Source organism: Phymastichus coffea, unplaced genomic scaffold, assembly GCF_024137745.1.
Source record: "Phymastichus coffea isolate CEN01 unplaced genomic scaffold, Cenicafe_Pcof_1.1 PCOF00028, whole genome shotgun sequence".
NCBI classification, from domain to species: domain Eukaryota; kingdom Metazoa; phylum Arthropoda; class Insecta; order Hymenoptera; family Eulophidae; genus Phymastichus; species Phymastichus coffea.
The window spans coordinates 4,046,121-4,064,045 of NW_026706839.1; the positions used below are offsets into that span (position 1 = coordinate 4,046,121).

The 17,925-nt window shown below is 46.1% G+C and overlaps 2 protein-coding genes across 4 annotated transcripts in view; one reads left to right on the top strand and one right to left on the bottom strand.

The window, feature by feature from the left end:
• Positions 1–2,789, top strand: part of LOC131662914 (CDK5 regulatory subunit-associated protein 3) — an 86,363-nt gene extending 83,574 nt beyond the window's left edge. The window contains exons 1-9 of one of the 2 annotated variants that reach the window (XM_058932910.1): positions 261–382; positions 635–809; positions 880–1,118; positions 1,202–1,472; positions 1,554–1,669; positions 1,748–2,050; positions 2,130–2,338; positions 2,415–2,586; positions 2,657–2,789. In XM_058932910.1, coding sequence (XP_058788893.1) covers positions 377–382; positions 635–809; positions 880–1,118; positions 1,202–1,472; positions 1,554–1,669; positions 1,748–2,050; positions 2,130–2,338; positions 2,415–2,586; positions 2,657–2,728 — 1,563 coding nt within the window. In that variant the 5' untranslated portion in view covers positions 261–376 and the 3' untranslated portion in view covers positions 2,729–2,789. Of the gene's footprint in view, positions 1–260; positions 383–634; positions 810–879; positions 1,119–1,201; positions 1,473–1,553; positions 1,670–1,747; positions 2,051–2,129; positions 2,339–2,414; positions 2,587–2,656 lie in introns of those variants that run through there. The other variant, XM_058932912.1, reaches the window with a different exon arrangement.
• A 251-nt stretch (positions 2,790–3,040) lies between these two features.
• LOC131662918 (group 10 secretory phospholipase A2) lies at positions 3,041–6,582 on the bottom strand. Of its 2 annotated transcripts, XM_058932917.1 has the most exons (5): positions 6,529–6,582; positions 3,872–4,046; positions 3,628–3,798; positions 3,440–3,549; positions 3,041–3,207 (listed from the first exon to the last, which is right to left on the bottom strand). In XM_058932917.1, exons 1-5 carry the CDS (start codon positions 6,545–6,547, stop codon positions 3,041–3,043), a joined length of 642 nt encoding a protein of 213 aa, XP_058788900.1. In that variant the 5' UTR covers positions 6,548–6,582. The 2 variants fall into 2 exon arrangements, with proteins under 2 accessions (XP_058788900.1, XP_058788899.1); XM_058932916.1 differs by having other exon boundaries at positions 3,440–3,798.
• Between the last annotated feature and the right edge of the window lie 11,343 nt (positions 6,583–17,925).

A 17,925-nucleotide genomic window follows, 5' to 3' on the forward strand; every position in this document is an offset into this window, starting at 1 on the left:
GAATGCATAAGTATTTCTATATTCTCTATTTAAGATTTGAACTACAGTAAACATAACCTTAATTCTCTAAGAGTTCGTTCAGATTGGGCGATTCAATGTCAAATCTTCACAAGCAGCACGCATTCACGCGTTGCCTTGTTTGAATAGTGCCGCGTTGAAATGCTGGGAATTCACTTGCCACCATTTTCACTAGATTCATGGAGACTGTAGAATACACTAGAATTGCCCGTTACCGACGCCGAATTGTCACATCTGAACAGCTGTGATCACATCAAAACAATAAGCGTGTCAAACTGCGCTTTTCCCAGCTGTAATTATTTATTGAGTGTTTGTGAGAAAATAATTGAGTTATCAATTTTAAAAATATTCAAAAAATATGGAGGTAAATTAAAAACTGATTCACATCGAATTTCTTTTCTGAAAATTCTTGGTTTCAATGACAATCTGAAACATTTCAATCTTTGTTTTTTTTTTTTAACAATATTTTGTACACTGTATAAATCCTTAAAAAAAAGAGTGTATGTTTGAATTAATACAATATTGTTTTAAATCATTTTCCTTTTATTGCTTAAATAGTATATTTCAATAGAATAATGTTTTATGTTTTTTATATGTTTGTATTTATTTCTATTAGGAGCAAGATATTCCAATAGATATTAATTCAGGAAAGCTACTTGAGTGGTTTATTAGTAGGAGGCATTGTAACAAAGATTGGTCTACGCATATTCTGAAAATTAGAGAGAAAATTAACAATGCTATTCAGGATATGCCTGCACATCAAGAAATAGCAAAACTGTTGTGTGGCACACGTAATACATTTTTTTTTGCAATTAAATTTGTTTTTACTATTCGACTATTATGTTCTTTGATTTGTTATAGATATAAATTATTTTCACTGCAAGAAAATTGTAGAAATATTGAAAGAAACTGAAGCAGACACAAAAAATTTATTTGGACGATATGGGTCACAGAGAATGAAAGATTGGCAAGAAATTGTTCGTCTCTATGAGAAAGACAATGTTTACCTTGCAGAAGCTGCTCAGATGCTCATTAGAAATATCAATTATGAAGTTCCTGGTTTCAAAAAACAAATTCAAAAATTGGAGCAGACCGTAACTGTAATTAATCAATTTTTCATTTAGTTTCATTATATGTATTTATTTTATCTGTATATCTACAGTATATTTTTTAATAACTTTAGGAATTTGAAAAAAAGGAAGCAGAATACAAAAAATCAGAAACCCTTGGAAGATCTGACTTTAATAATCTTTGTAAACATTTGGGAATTGCTGGAACTAAAATAAAGAAAGAATTGATTGAAAGGATTGTTGAATTGCCACAGATTTATGAAAAAGTTGCAAAGAAAGTTAAAACATTGAATAATGTAGTTGAATTTTACACTGCTTTTGTAGAATTTACTTTGGGAAATCAACATAGTGGAGGTTGTGTTCCTATGGTTAAATATATTATGGGTAAAATAATTTCAAACAATACAGAAACGTCTATATTTTATTTCCAAAATGAAGTATGAACATTTTTATTTTTAATTTTAGATAAAGGAAATACAACAACATACGAATGGACTTTTGGGGAGGCACCATTATCTGTGACTGAACCTAGTTTTGATTTCAATATAGATAATGATGATGATGAAAAAGAAAATGATACAGTAAATATCTTTTCTCTTAAAGTTTTTATTTATATTTTGCATTGATAATTTTAATATCTTCATTTTCTCCATTTTCAGATATACTTTGGGGATATGGCAACAAATGAAATAGACTTTGGGAAATTGGATTTAGATAGTAAAATTGACTTTGGCAATATTGAATTAGATGTTGGTGGAGAAATAGATTGGGGTGGAATTGTAGTAGAAGATGAATCAACTCTTTCTAATGAGGAAGTAATAGATTTTGACATTTCTCTAGAAGAATCTGGTATAGAAGTCGAAGCTGCAGGAAATGATGGAGGTAATGCAACTGGATTTCAAGCTCTAACAATTCTAGACAATCCTGATGCTAGGAATGATTTCATTAATCAACTTTTTGAAGTACAGTATTACTTTTATAACGTAATTTTACGTGACAAAACAAATGCATTGTAATTATAATATTTTTTCAATCTTTCAGCTAGAAGCATTTTTGAAAATAAGATTATATGAATTTAAAAGTGAAAATAATAAAAGTGTCTTGAATATGACTAACATGCAAGAGTCGCCTGCTCTTCAACTCGCTACAGTAGATAGCATTCAAAATATGTTGGACAATGTCCAAATAATTATATCTGAAATACTTGATAGCAAGGTACAACACTTGCACAATATCAAACATTCCTCAAGGTGAACATATAATTATATTGTATTCGTATGAAAATTATAACAGTTATAGTTATTCTTATTTTTTTTTATATTACAGATATGTCGACGCTTTATCGGCAAGTTTGAAGCAGAAACGAAAGCTTATTAAAAAGATGGAGTCGTTACAGCAAACGATGCGAGAGAAACAAGAAGTAACGAGACAACAGGTTGCGTCGTTGAAACCAATTCTTAAGTTGGTTATTGAAAGAACAAAAGAATTACAAAAAGAGGTAAATGTACACTTCTTAAGTCTAAATTCGCGGTTAATTCATACAACGTAATTCTTTATTTTTATTTCAGATTGAAAAAGATATCTCTAAAAAATACAAAAACAGGGTGGTCCATTTGACCGGCGGAATCAATACCTTGTAAGATATATTTGTTAAGAGTGAGAATTAATTTTTTACAAAAGATTTTAATTGTAAATACGTTACTTAGTTATGGATTATTAAAAGTATGCTGAATTATTTTTAACGTTAAAACGAAATACACATAGTTGAAGTTGTACAAGTTTATATAATGTTCAGCATTTTTTACTTATATTTCTATGGTAACTCTGGTTGAACATGTTGTTAAATGAAATTACAAACGCATAAACAAAAAATAACATCCATTTTGATTGAGGAGTTAGAGATGGCATCTTGGCGGGAACAGAGAAAGAGGAGAAATAACAAGAAGTCCTATTTATACAATCATAAAGAGATTCTGTATGAGTCGCCAGGGCGATGACGTGCAAACTGCTTTGTGCCTTGGGCATCGATACCTGCGCAGGCATTCCGCGAAAGCTCGATCGCATTCGCAAAGCCTCTGAGCGCACGAGCCTGAACCTCCCCACTCGCCGTGCTCGATTGCTTCAACACACATAAGAAACATTTATCGTTAAATCATTCTTGAACGTGTCGTGCTTTTTAAATGGTGAATGCAAAGTTGTCGTCGCTCAAGATCCGTACTTTTGATATAATTTGACGTCATGCTCCGAATTAAAAATGCAATCAATATTTGCTTTGCTGTTGGGCGCAAAGAAGAATTAGGGCGTGCACTTTCTTTCGCACGCGACCTTTTAGTGAGCAATTACCAGCTTACCACATATAGGCTTGTAACCGCGATAGCATTTCCAATGATAGGGAACGAAGTACTCGACGAACATCGGACACTCGGCCACGTTGTAGCACCAGTCGTGCATTTTGCAACACCTTCGAACAGAAAGCGAGGGAAAAGCGGCAATCAATAGTTTTTCGATGGCGCGATGAAGAATCGATCGGAGAACAGACCTATCTATGCCGTCCATTGGGTAACCGGAGCCCAAAAAGCCACAATAACAACCGTATCCTTTGTACGCCAAGGGATTGCAGCCAGTAGTGCAAACGATCATGTTGTACAAATGCGTCACTCCCCTTTTGCTTCTCCGGTGTCCTCCGTTCCACGATGAGTCTGGTGACGATCTGCGGAATTTCGTGACACGCCCGCATATGAACGAAGGCGATGTGTGCTCGGATTGCGATTGTTATTTCTTACTTGCTCGACTCGATGGTTGGGTAAGTCAGCATCGAATTGCTGTCGCGTAAGTAACCACTCTGGCCCAAGTAGTAATCATCTCTGTCGCGGATAATTTCGTTGCTCCGAATGCTGGCGTTCTCACTGGGGAGGACTCTTGGCAGAACCTTGCCATCGTTGCTCGTCGCCTGTTCGCCTGAAGCCACATAATTAAACGACAATTCATTTCGAGCGCAAATATTTAAAAAAATGGCCGAGATCCGAGACAATCGCGCGACTGAATAAACTTTCCGCGAGTTGTAATATCGCGACGAACAGCTCGCTGCGGAACTTGTTAAAAAATAAACGCAAGCAATTAATTTCATATCTCAAACATAACAGCCTTTCATTTTATAGTACGGCAGTGCGAAACTTTTCTTCTATCTCTTTCTGCAATATTGAAATATTTCCTTGCGCCGTACGTATTCTAAGAGATTAACCGCGCAATCCTATAAAGCCTCTCGTTCCAAATTTTTTTTTCCTTTCCCCGATGATAAAGTTACTCTCGACGGGAAATAAAATACAACAAAACAAAAAGTTCGCCTCGCGTGTAAGCTTTTAAAGTTTTCCCCTTTAGTGACGTCAGACTGGCGCTGCGGAGATGACCTCAGAGGGTTTGCGCGCGCGCGGTATATGGAACATCGCGAACACGCGGATGCGCAGCATCTATAAGCAGATAAATTGAGTTTGAGGAAAAAAGCGATTCTGAACATGTTTTTCGATAATTATATCCCTCGAGCCACGCGCACTTCTCTGGTCGGTGTTTTTAGAAGACAAGAGCTAGAGAGGAATGCAGATTTACGATCTATATAAGTAACGACTGTAGCGCGATCGTCGGCAAAGTGCAACGATTGCGAAATGAGCATTGCAAGTGGATTTACGATCGATAAATGACAATTGCCTAGATAGACAAAGGACTGACACCAGAATTATCCGTCGATCGATATATACCATAAAAAATCCGAAGAAAAAAGAATGCGCCGGCTTCGCGGCTTCCGTCCCATCCTCGACGAGAACAAACACTGGCTCGCGCGGGAGAATCGCCAGACTGAAGCGCGCACAATCCCCATTCATACGCCAACCGGAAAGAGAAAAGTTCGCCCCATAAAGCCGACTCGGCGCGTCGCGTCGCTCGCGCACACGAACAAAGTGATCAGATAAAAGCCGAGAATGGCCTTTCCCTCGCTCGTGCGTCTGTCTCGCGCGCGCGAGCAAATTAATCGGGTCGCCGGGTGAGTCGTAGCGCGCTCCCGTCGCTTTCCGCGCGGCGCGAAAAAAAGGACGAGGAAACAAGCGGCCCGAACCCGTCCACTGCGCGGCCTTCTGGCGCCGACGCGCCTGAAGCTTCGTTGCTCGCGATTGACGCTCGTCGCGTGACGCGACACGACCGGCGCTCCGTTTATCATAATCGCGCTATCCGAAAAAAAGAAAGCGCTCGCAGGCGGAGAAAGGTCTCGATGCTCCGTAGCCGTTCTATCAAATTAACGAGCGCCGTTGCGCAAGCCGCCGCACGCGAAGCCACGTCGTTACGCGGCCAACAATGTTCCAAGTTTTGCGCGTACACTTTGCTCGCCGCCGCCGCTTTTGTTGTTGCAGTCGCTAAGGATATATCAAAGTTTGCCGCCTCGGGTATTAACGAGCTGTCACGGCATCGGGTTATTACCGCCTCGCGAGTCAAACTGCATCAACTTTAGCGCTAATTACCACGGGCTTCTTTAAGATTGTCATCCCTGCTGTGCACGAGGCTTCGCTCGAAATAAACTTGTAACGAGCGTTTACGCGGGTGAAAGACGCCCAACTTTTCACGTAACGGATGCAAAAAATTCAATGGACAATTATTCGTATGCACGGGCGATCTTCTCGGCGCGGACGTTTAATTTGGCTTCTTTTTTACGACGTTCGCACTTCACGCCAAAGGCAGCTTTCGTCATGTTTCAATTTGAATACAGTGATCGTCGTTATCTAATAGATGTAGAAAGAAAGAATTATGTGTGTCCTATACGCAGTTGTATACGTGTATCATCAGACGAGAGCACACCTCACGCTCAAAGGATGCAATTAGCGCCGAGTGGCGCGCGGAAAAAAAAAACAGATAATATACGCGTGGAACGTGCATTTCCCTGAGCGCTCGACTATCGCTCTTTATGCTCGCGCGCAAGTGGAAATCGCCGGGGACGGTGCACGATCAATTATACCTGGCCGCGAGAGCGGGAAAAGTGATGTTCTATAAGAAGACAACGGGATAATGATTACCAACGTGCTCGATTGACATTCGACCGAAAATCTCGCGAAACACGCTCTGATTTTCATCTCCTTTTTCGGCGAAAACGTCCTCGTCGCGTTTGCCCTGCTAATGAGTTGTACAAGCTCGTGCTCGTTTATTATTTTTTTTTTTCTTTCTCGAGGCTTCTCATCATAATTAATCAAATCGCATTCTCGTGTTCTTGTCTTTTCTCGAGAATTAGACGCGCTGCGATTTATTCATCGCCGCGATCCGCGCGAGAAACGCGATTTAATGGACCGTTCGCGATAAGCTTTTGTCGTTGCGTGGCCGCGTCGTTGCCGTGAGTTTCATTACTGGAAGGAATTTTCATATTGCCGCAGTGCCGCTCGTGGTATATTAATTTTAATTGTCTTACCCAATCGCCGTTTAAGCATCAGCGCAACGCACGTCCGTACGTATAAGGTGCTCGCAGAACGTTCTCGTTTGTAATTCGTATCTGCCTTGCGAGAAATGTCAGCGCTGCTTTGTGACTTGTCAACGGTGGGGGATCCTACTCTCAATCGTACTCTCAAAAGTATCATCCGAAATGGCCGGTAATCGTGATCGAGGAAACGGCAGTATCGACCTGTTACTTGCAAGATTCCTTTCAGCTCGCGTCAGACACCTGCATCCCAATAAAGGAAATCTCGTCCGTTGCCGAACAAGTGTCGTGAGGCGCCTGTACCTGTCGTTTTCTCTCTCTCTCTCTCTCTCTCTCTCTCTCTCTCTCTCTCTCTCTCTCTCTCTCTCTCGCGTGCGCGCGCCAAAGCACAGCTGTACGTATCCCATTTTCTCTCTCGTTCCAGCTTCGGGAAGAGGAAAAAAACTCGCCATTATAACGGTCGTTTGTTTTGTTTTTTCCAGCCGCTCGTTGTTAAGCCACGGTGAACCGAACTTTTGCCTCCTTTTGCTCTCTCGCGGCGCGTCGAAAAGCAACAGGACAAGCGACCAATATTCCCAGCGCGATGTGCGACGCAGCGCAGACGTTGATCTCTTGAGATCGTCACGTCAGCGAAGTCAGTCGAGCTCGTCTATATTGCGTGCGCGCGTCCCCGTCGCGTAATATTGGCCCGCGCGCGGGCAGCCGGTATATATGCTAAACGCCACGACAAGGCCGAGCCGCGAAATTCGTTCCACGGACCTTCGGTAAAACGTTATTTGCCCACAATGGCCAAGACGCCACCGCTCGATTACAGCTTTTCGACGATTGCAGAAATATGTGTGGCCGGGATAAGAGAAGAGCGAAGAGGCTCTCAGGAAAATAAACACGAGGAACAGCGTGAGTGCGCGCGCTAAAATAACAAGGCGCGCATCCGCAGAGCGAACGGCTTAATTAACAAACGAGCGCGTCAGGTTTAATTCATGAAATTTTACGCGAGAAAGAGAGAGAGAGAGAGAGAGAGAGAGGAAATGCAACGAAAGTGAAACGCACTCGTCCAAACCCGACGCGGACATGTTAAGGTCAGTCTTATTGTCAAGAGTAATTGCTCGTCTCTTGTCAGCGCGTCGTTAGTAATAAAAGACCGACGTGCGAACGCGACTATTTCGAATAAAAAGGCTTTCTTTGGAAAGTCGACGACGAGCTAATGGAGTGAAATAATTGTTTTTTTTTTCTTTATTTTGGGCGAAACAGCGGACGCGTGACGATCGAAAGCGCGGAGATTTTTTGGTAGTAGTCGCGAGTCGCGACTCCGAGATTTACGTGTCAACAAAAAAAGAGCAGCGCGCTCAAGGCAATTCTTTTTTCGTCGGGACCGCGAGGTGACGTAAAAAGGTGCGTTGGTGCAAGAAGATCCCAAAAAAAAAAAGAAAAAAAACGAACAAATAAAAAGAAACGAAAAGATTAATTTTTGGCATCTGTTGAACGATGTCGAAACGCGAGTCGCGACGCTTGACGTTTCTTGAAAAGATTTTCTCCGAGCGTTATCCTGCGAGCATAACGACTTAAATTGCGCGCTTTTCCGCAGTCGACTTTACTTCTTTACTTCTACGCTTTCAACGATGCAACTAAGCGTGTATCATGCAGATATGTAACGGTGCACTTTTATAATCGTGTTTAATTCAGCGTTGTGAATAAGGTTATTAGTCCATGCCCGGAAAATTGATTTTTATCCCGTTTGAGATTTCTGTATACTCTAATTGCGTTTTATTTGTGATTGAAACTCAACGGTTTATTGGATTTCGATAGCCAAAAGAACTTTATTTGTTCACATATTCCATTTAATAAAAATGTCTAATTTACGTAAGCGGCAACATAATAGAGCTAATTTGCAATACCTTATGAGCAAAAATAAGTTGCAGCTGTAAAACAAAACAACTTCGTAACGAAGATAGATTAAGACTGCGTAGTTTGAAAACGGCGACGGCGTAACAAAGACACTTTTGTGCGGATGCATCCACTTTTCCGTCAAAGAGCGTGGTGCGTTCATCGACCCGTGCTCGCGAAAATGCCAGCGGATTTTCAACGGTCCACCGTACTTTCGCTCGACGACGAAGACGCGCAAGTCCGCGCGAAGCGTCGCGACGATACATGATTCAACGTACACTCAGCTCTCGGCGTCGGCGGCAGCAGCAGCAGCAGCAACAGCACTGCGACGACGACAATCGCGCGGAAGCTGCATGAGCGACTCTTCCGCGCCATCGAAAGCCAAGTGTCACCGTGATTCTTCGTTAACCATCGCGCACACTTGCTCGCGAGACGCGCGCGCGCGCACGGTAACAGAGGCTGCGCGCCGCGCGCGCTTCGCGTAGCGACTGTTTACACCTGTTATCGAAACCAACGCACGCATCTCCTTTTCCTTTTCCTTCTTTTTTTTTCTTTCTTCCTTTTCGCGGGTGCACGGGAGACTGCCCCCCCCCCCCCTCCCCAGCCCACCCCACCTTTTTTTCCTCGATGCACGCTCGTTCCGATACACTTTCACCGGCGCGCCCCTTCTTCCCGCACTTTTGTCCTCGGCGCCGATCTCTTTCCCCACCGTCTCGGCAGTTTCTTTCTCTTCTGTTTCGCATCGCGATCGACGTGCTCGATGGGCCGCGCGATTTCGCTCTTATCTTGACACGACGGGCGAAGCGTATAATCTTCGCGTCTTTATCATTCTCTCCCTTGGCGGTGCTGCGTGATACGAATACACGAGAGATTCAACTTGCGAGGAGGTGGCTTTCTTTCGAGGCGACGTGGCTAATGGACGTGATAGAGCGGACATATGCACGCCGCAAGATATCGAGGGATTCGCGGGATTTTCATATTTGCATACATGCGCTTTACCGAAGATTTCCATTAGCTCGATCGCCCAACGATAGTTTTGCCGAATGAGCGAGAGGAAGTTCGCGCAGCGTCGGATAAAAGTTAAAATGTTATATCTGGAAATAGCATACGCCTGTGAATAAATTTGCTGTCGCACTACGTAAAAAAAAGTTTCTTTCTTTGGATGTTTACCAGGAAAGTTATGGACGGGATTTGACTTTGTTTATTTAGAGGTTTCTTCCATTCTTATAATAAATGCAAGGTTGCTAATGGCCTAAAAAAATGGTCATCTTGTTTGTCGACCGATATTTTATAAATACCGATTCTTCCTACGTCGACCGACGCGTAAAAAATGAATCGTACGAGCCGTATTCCTTTTCCGCTCAACGTATAAAATGAAAACAGCTAAAATATTCGTTGCGCGCGGTCTTTCGAATAAAAACCAAAGTCGAAAGTGCGATTTGCATCGGAGGCGATAAAACGCTCCGACATTCATCGATCGGCAGGCGCGCGCGAATATGCATCGCCGAAAAGACGGGCACCCGTATATCGATGTCGATGGATCGCGGCGCGAAGAAAGCCGCGACTTCCGCCCCCCCCCCCCCTCTTCGCCGGACGTGTAGCACGCGCGCGTCCAAAAGAACAGACGAAGGGAAAAAAGTTAGAGCGGCGAACGACGAAAGCTCCGACCGGCGCGGCATCCGTCTCAATCGAACAATTTGGTTAACGGATTAACCGGCGCCCTTTTCGTTACATATATATATATATTTTTTTTTCGTTGCCGACGTTGCGTAACGCACGCTCCGCGGCGTGCTTCGCTTTTAACGGGAGAATTTTCAATGGCCACTCGTCCCCACCGTCCAAATTGGAAAATCCGATTGCGTAAAATTACCGTGGAAAAACTGGTTCGTTTCGCTGAACGAGGTCGCTCGCGGCGCGCGTTCGTTCCGCATTCCCTCGGTCTTTTCTCGCACATGTCGACGCGAATCCACGGAAGAACAATCGGCATCCAAGGAGACATCCGCTCGCAACGAGCGTTACTTATTTTCGAGCCATTGTTTGCAATTCGATTATTACAACTACGCTGGCCGTAGTTCGAATCACGTTCCTTCGACGCCGATCACGTTGGGCTTACGATAAACCAACCTACACAGCCGAAATATGGTTTCACGAGACTGCAGCATTCGACGTGGCGCGGGCGTCGCCGAGCCGCCTCGCGAACGAACTCTGGCGACACCCTCTTGCACAAAGATGCAGAATCCCACGGACATCTCCTTTCGATCGCGCTAGTACAGTTTCGAATCTCGCAATGTTGCCGTTGCGTGCCATTGCGTAATGTCGCAGCGGGCGGACGATGGTCAATTTCACGTGTTTCTTTGGCGTTACGTGCGAATCTTGCGAGCTGCGGAACTTTACGATTGCTTTCTTTCTAATAATCCCCGCGCGCGCACATAATAAATGCGCATTACGTCAGGCTCATTATCTCCGGGCTTTTGTGGCCGGAGATGCTCGGCAGGCCAATGATTTCTGCGAAACGCGATGATCTCGTTAAAAAGGAGAAAGAAAAAAGTGCTTGCGGCCGAACGATCGACGCGTTCACTTGTTGGATTCCTTCGCCGGCTATGCTTACGCAGTGCTTACACTTCGGTCGAACGAAGTCCGCTGAAGAAAATATAATGGCCAGCCGCCTCGAATGCCGTCCTACATTCGTCAGGCAAGCGACGAGCCTCGCGCGCACTTCTCAAAAGCAAACAATTACACAAATCCCTGCGTATCTTTGAGAGCCAAGCTCCAGCGACTAAAGTTTATTTGTCTCGTTTGCCAGAGACAGTGAATACCGAGCGCTGAGCCGTTATACAATGACAGGGAGAGCAACAACAAAAATAATAATCAACGCCGCTCGGATGAACGGACGTATATCTCGCGCGCTCACGCGCTCGCGCGAGTGAAAGCGTTTTGTTTCCTTGTATAGGCAGTTTGCTCTGGATTTCAGGAAAATGCTAATTTCCCAAAGAAAGTTACATTCAAACGAGCCGTACTTTTGGAAAGAACAGCTCCGACGGAGCAGACGGCGTTTTCGTAGAAACAATCGTTTTTCCGGGGAGGAACGAGACGCTTATCGTGTTTTCGATGAAAGTCAGCGGCAATGTCGTATGCTAATTCAGTGAATTAGACGCCGTTGAAAACTCAAAAGTGCAATTCACGCCGATTACATCTTTCGGACTTTTATCGTCTAATTGGTCTTTCACGAACGAATCATCGTAATTGAATGATTATAAAACTATTCGTTTTTATAGCAAAGGTACAATGTTTCCAATAAGCGAGCAAATGGCGTCGAATCGATTTCTTAATAAAGTCCAAATAAACATCCTATAAATGATACAACTTATTTGTAAATCGTTCGAGTCACTCGATGAAATCTGCAAGTAAAATCCTTGTCGGGTATTTCGTTGACTTTGACAATCCGCATGATGTCTCAAATTGAAGTTAAGAACGGGCCAAGGCGTCCCCCTTTAAGGGTTCATCCTCGCTCGCGCATCGCACGAACGCGATTCGATGTATATTTCTACGAAAGCCGCTGTTCGGATAACAAAGGGATACAACGTCTCACGTGTTTGGCTACGCCGAGCGCGTTACGCAAATCGGGCATGGAGTCGTTATGGACAATAACATTTTTATTAACGCGCGTAATAATTATTTGGTGGACGCGCGAACTACGAGCCCCGCTTACGTAAATCAATGTTTTCCCGGACGAACGCCGCACGCAATACGTTTGATCATCTCGCTCCATGAAAACAAAAAAAAATAGTCGGTCAACGTAACAAAAGCAAAAAAAGAAAGAGAGAGAGAGAGAGAGAGAGAGAGAGAAGAAAGCATCGCTCTAATTACCATTGCGTGATACGCATGCCGATAAATAAGCTTTTATCAGCGAGTCCCAATCAAAAATCGTTGTGCAACGGCAGATTGGCTTCGCTTCCCCCACCTCCCACTCCCGACTTTTTTTTTTACGAATGGACACTCTGGTCGTCAGTCACCGCAGGCAGTTATGCGTCGGTGGAGCCGGGCTTTGAATTTTCACGCATCTTCGTTTGAGCGAGCGTGCCGTGAATGAGAGCGTAGCAGAGCGTGCGCCGAATGATCGCAAGGATCTCTCTTCCGCGCGCGCTGCTTTCTCGTCACGGCGTTTTGTTCCATCTTCCTCGGGCCAATTAGCAGCACACGCTGATTTCAACAGCTTAGCCGGCGAGCCCTGCTATTAATATTCCGTTGCATCTGTGTACGTGAAATTGAAATGAATTTTTTGTCGGAGTGGAGCTAATCAAGAGGTCGGTGAATCCATTTATCGATTACGATAATCATTTCCATCGTCGTTGAAAATTTTCATAGAGAACGTTTTCGTCATTCTGATAACAATGCTATTCGGAGTATCCACCTATTTGGCATGAGAATTATCTAATGCAAGAAGGAAAAACAGTTGTTGCCTGCGCAGCTTTTCGTTATTTCATAATTCTTTATTCGAATGTAATAATTGAATGAGAATTGATAATTTGAATTTATGGAATGAGCCGTGTGCTTTTTTACTATGCGAACTCTTGAAAAATGGACATTGCAATTGCCGTAATAGTTTTATCAACGATAATAATAAACGATAAAAAAGCCTCATTAACGGTTGACGTTGCCAAATATATGCAGGTGCATCTGCAGCCAACTGAAATACGTTTGTATAAACGCAACGTAATGGTTGCTCGACGAGCTCGTACGCGACGGCTCTCTGAATGATTAGGTTCGGATTGCGCTTTGTGACAGTGCATCTCCGTAAACGGTGCACGACAAATTTATCGTTATTTGAATTTTCGGATCGAAACTAAATACAGTCGTCTACGAGCTCGAGAAGAAACCCCAGACGCAAAGCGCGCGTAACCTCGCCCGCGCTTAACTTGATTTTGCGCTACCTAATGCGTCGAGAGCAATTGAAGTATAAAGCGGTGCAATCAAGATTAGAGAGAGAAAATTCACTTTGACGCGCGTAGGTTGCGAGGAGAAGATCTTTGGGAAAGTAATAAACGAGAAATGCGCTGAAAAGCTGGGCGCTTTCAAGTGGATTTTTAAGCATCATCGTCCTTCCGGGGGCGCGAAGGGGGAGAGCGCGCCCCGCTAAATCCTACATCTCGCGCCTTCGAGGCCACCGATTTCCCGAAGGAAAGCTCGCGCCCAATTATCAAGCCCAGAGCGCGTCGGCAACTTTTTGCTCGAGGGCGCACTGGGCTTTTCGCTCGGAACTTGATATCGTATATCCGTGTATAACGCATAACGCACGCTCGCAATATTTTGCTTTTGACAGATGCGTGGCGGGACTCTTTATTGGCTTTTCGATGTGAGATCAATTTTTATTCGCGTTGAATCATTATTATTATTATTATTATTTCCTTTGCGACTCCTCGCAGTCTTGACAGAAAGATAAAGGTTGAATTGGATGACACCTAGTGTTTTATGAAAAAACAGTCGCGATTATTTACATCTCCAGTCGAAACTGCTAACAAAGCGCGTAGCCAAAGCTGAATGAAAAATGGATCGGGATTAAAATTACCGGCCAAGCTGACAGGGATAAATAAATTAATTTCGATAACCGAGCACAACGCCTCGGGCGTTCTCGAGCGCGTAACAATCGCGCTGTAGCGAGCATTACATTCGCGCGTAGAAAAAGAACATCTCCGGCTTTGCGAATTACCATCGGGGGCGCGGGCGCACGCGCGCCGTTTCATTTTTCAGCGCGAAATTGAATTCCGAACAGCGCGTCGTAAAAGCGAAGCAACAAGCCAGTATAAATTCTCATTCCGGTGGGCGCGCGCGCGAGAGCGAGAGGGGGGAGAGCCGCGAGCGAGCACACACCGCGCGCAAATTTTACGCTCATCGCGCGCGCGCGCGCGCGTGCAAGACTAACGGGCCGCACGCGCACCCTTTCTCGCCTTCGCCTTTGTTCTCCTGGACTCGTCTTTCGCCGTCCCGCGATCGTCCCTTTTCGGCGGCACTGGGCTTCCGCGGGCAACTCTGGCAGGCTCGGCTGCATTCGCGATCGGAGGGTGCGCACGGCCGCGCTCGTTATTCGCCGATTATCCGCGCGAATAAGGGACACGAGAGTTTACGAAACGAGGGCATTGTTCCGCGAGCACAAAAGCCGGCGTCCGCTTCGCGCGTGGAATTACCCGCCATCTTCGATTTCGCCACCCTTGCCAGCAGTGACGTCAACGCGCACGAGTCCCCGCAGCTTTCCTAATTAAATTAATTGCCGTATCGTAATGTACGCGCGCGCGCGCGCGCAAGACAACACCCACGGGCTGGCTGTGCTTTGTAAATGGATTTCGTCGGGCGCGTCCGCGACGCCAACGAAGATCCCCTGTTTCTCGCGCGCGCACACTGGCCAGTCGACTCGCTCGCGGCCCGTATTGAGCTCGAGCGCCGTGACTCGCTTCACGGTCGCGCTCGGTTCAGCGCCTCTCGAGCGCGCTGGCTTGGCCGTCCTCGCCACGCGAGGTTGAGCAACGTCGGCATTCCAGCAGTCCGAGCTCTCGCGCGCGCCGAGGATAGATATGCCGATCGTATAGGAGACGTTGCAACGAAATTGCAGGCAGCCGCGCGAAGATAACGAGCGATTGGCCGATCATCGATGGTCGCTCGAGAGGCGCGCACACGTCTAGCCGCGGAAGGAGGGCTATCGTCGACGGGGCGCTGCTGCTGTCGTCCGCCTCACCGTCGCGGACCCGACGAATCACGCGCGCTCGCTCGCGGTTGCGGGACGTGGCAGAGAAGAAACGGCCGCCTTGTCGAATTGTGCCGGGCGGTAATCGATCGAGACGACGTTTGTATAGCGAGTAACGCGCGCGACGGGTGACGCAATTATAACGCGCGCGCGAGAAAAGCGTCCCGCCACCCGTGCGTTCGGCTCGTTTCCGACGCTCGCTTTGCCTCGTCACTCGGGTCATCGCTTATATTTCTCGCGAGGATAGCATACAAAACTCACTTTAACGTCACCCTCTCTCTCTCTCTCTCTCTCTCTCTCTCTCTCTCTCTCTCTCTCTCTCTCTCTCTTCCGTTCTCATCTAACGAGGTTTATTTTTAAAATTTTTTGCCCCTGCGAAGTGGCTAAAGACGAGTTGCACGTCTCGCTCGGTTTGCTTTTCCTTCGCGGGCAGTCGTGTGCACGTGTGCGTGTGTGTGCAGCTCAACGCCGTTAATTGCGAGAAAGAAAATGGGCTACGGCCAAATCAAATTTACCAAGAGTGGCACGACGTGCGCGGCTAATTCGTACAACTAAGCGAGCTCTCGGCGCTGCTTGCGCTCCCCGCAGTGAAATTATTGCGACGAGCCGATGCGGACTAACGCGCCGCAATATTGCCGTTATTTCGCTTCGAGCGGCTGACAATGCGCCACGGCGAATAATTAAAACGAAAGTAAACGCGTGTGCGCGCATGGAGATTCTACGAACTCAAGTGCAATTTCATTTAATCATACTATCGCGAGCGCCGGGGGGAAAGAGGAAAAGGAAATATAACGAACGTACTAAGTAATTACTAAAATCCATACGTAAGCCAGTGTAATTTTACGCGCTTAAAGTGTGCAACGGCTCGAAAGCACGTGAGAACAGCAGGCTCTTTATAAAAACAAGAATAAAACAAGAAGAGAAAACCGATGAAACGGTAAAGTAGAAAAGCAAATGAAACGTACGGCGTAAATATAAACAACCACTGCCAAGCTGACTTGAATTTGTCTTCGCTATCGTTACTCCCAGACGGCGTTGCGCGAAGAGCTTGCGGCTTGATCTTCCCAGCTGCGAACGCAAAGGCGAACGTCTGTGCGCGTACAGCTCGAAATCCAACTGATTGCTCGAGCAGCTAAATTTGTGCGCGCGTGCCGTGGACGATTATCGCGAGGTGAGCGACGATCTTCATATTTACCGCAGCTCCGCTCCGATGATTCGCCTTCGATGCTGCTTTTAGCGCCGCGCGAGAATTGGTTGTGACCTATTTCGATCTCGCGCCCGTTAAAACGCGCGGGAGGCGGGAATCCTCGTTGTTGCAGGCGAGCGCCTGTCGACGCGCGAAGATGGCCCGACTATTCGACGGCTTTTCACTTTATCGCGAGCGAAAAGAAGAATAATTGTCAGGCCGCTGGCCGTGGTGAGAGTTTTCAAGAATATCGAACTTCCATCCCTCCACTTGCGCGGCACGTACGCAGATCGTGGTCACGCGATACGTTTCGCGGACTTTTCCATTCGCACCTCCGCGGTAATCCGATATACGAAAAAATGTAGGACTCGCCGGAGCGCCGCCGAAACGTCGATATTATCTCGCGAGCTGTTCGGCTCGAGCGACAGCTCTCCGTGCCGCGGATTCGACGTATTTTTCTCCGCGACGACGATCGCGTTCGTGAGAATCGACGACAGACGGAAAGTGATCCCGGCGATTGGTCGCATGCATCGCGCGTCGAGAGAGATCATCGGCTGAGAGATGCGCGAAACGCTCGCCGGCCGATTGTCATTCCCGCGGCGTCGTCCGATTTACCCTCGGCGGCGCTCGCCCATCAGCCTCATCGGCCCATCATCGACATTTATCGCGAACGCGTACCCCGTCGGGGTGCGTCGGCGAATGGTTTATTCATCGCGTGTCTTTATTTCTCCTCGTCGCCGAGTGATTTCAATGTTAGCCTACAAACGCTCATGTTTCATTTATGACCTGATCGTTCTGCGCCTACCGTGGCTATTCGACATGACGAAGCGTAGGCTGCTATATGGCCCTTCCTTTCGGATGATGTAAGTAAGCCAGTGCTGTCCGCGACGGTATAGCGGATATAATACGTCGCTTCATTTCGTATATATGCGTGTACTGTACGGTGCTTTGCCGGAGATCACGCAATAACGGTATGTGTGCGCTTGTCGACTCGACTCTATCGACGAATTGAGTTTATCTGATACAATGGACACAGAATGTGATTGAAGATGAAGCTGAGCGCAACAATTGATGGACAAGACTAATCGTCTCGATTCCGCGGACGAACAATTCGTATTATCGCAAGCTAATAATGTCTTCGGAGATTTAGTGCTGGACACGCAGATGTAATCAAACTTGAACGGCAAACATCATTTTCTAGGCGAGCGAAATGGATGTTTCGGTCATTGTCGTGAGTACGCTTCATCGCGAAGCAGTTTTAGGCGAAAAAGTGAATAAATAAATAAATAAAGAAAAAACGATACGGAGGACGAGTAATCAGCGGCGACAGCTAAATGAAAAAGCGCGCGTCCTCGACGCGAGCGCTGCGCTAATCTGCAGCGACAAGCCATGCGCGCAAAATCAATATAGCCTTACAACCGATGAACTGCCACCGCCACGCTGCCCGCTGAAAAGAAAGCAGCCGAGAACGCCCTCGCGTCCGTCACCGCGGCCGTCGACGGGAATCCGACGGGACGACGAGAGCACGAGGGGCGGGAAAAAGAGAGAAATCGTAGGTCGCGAAAATACGTGCGCACGCACCTGC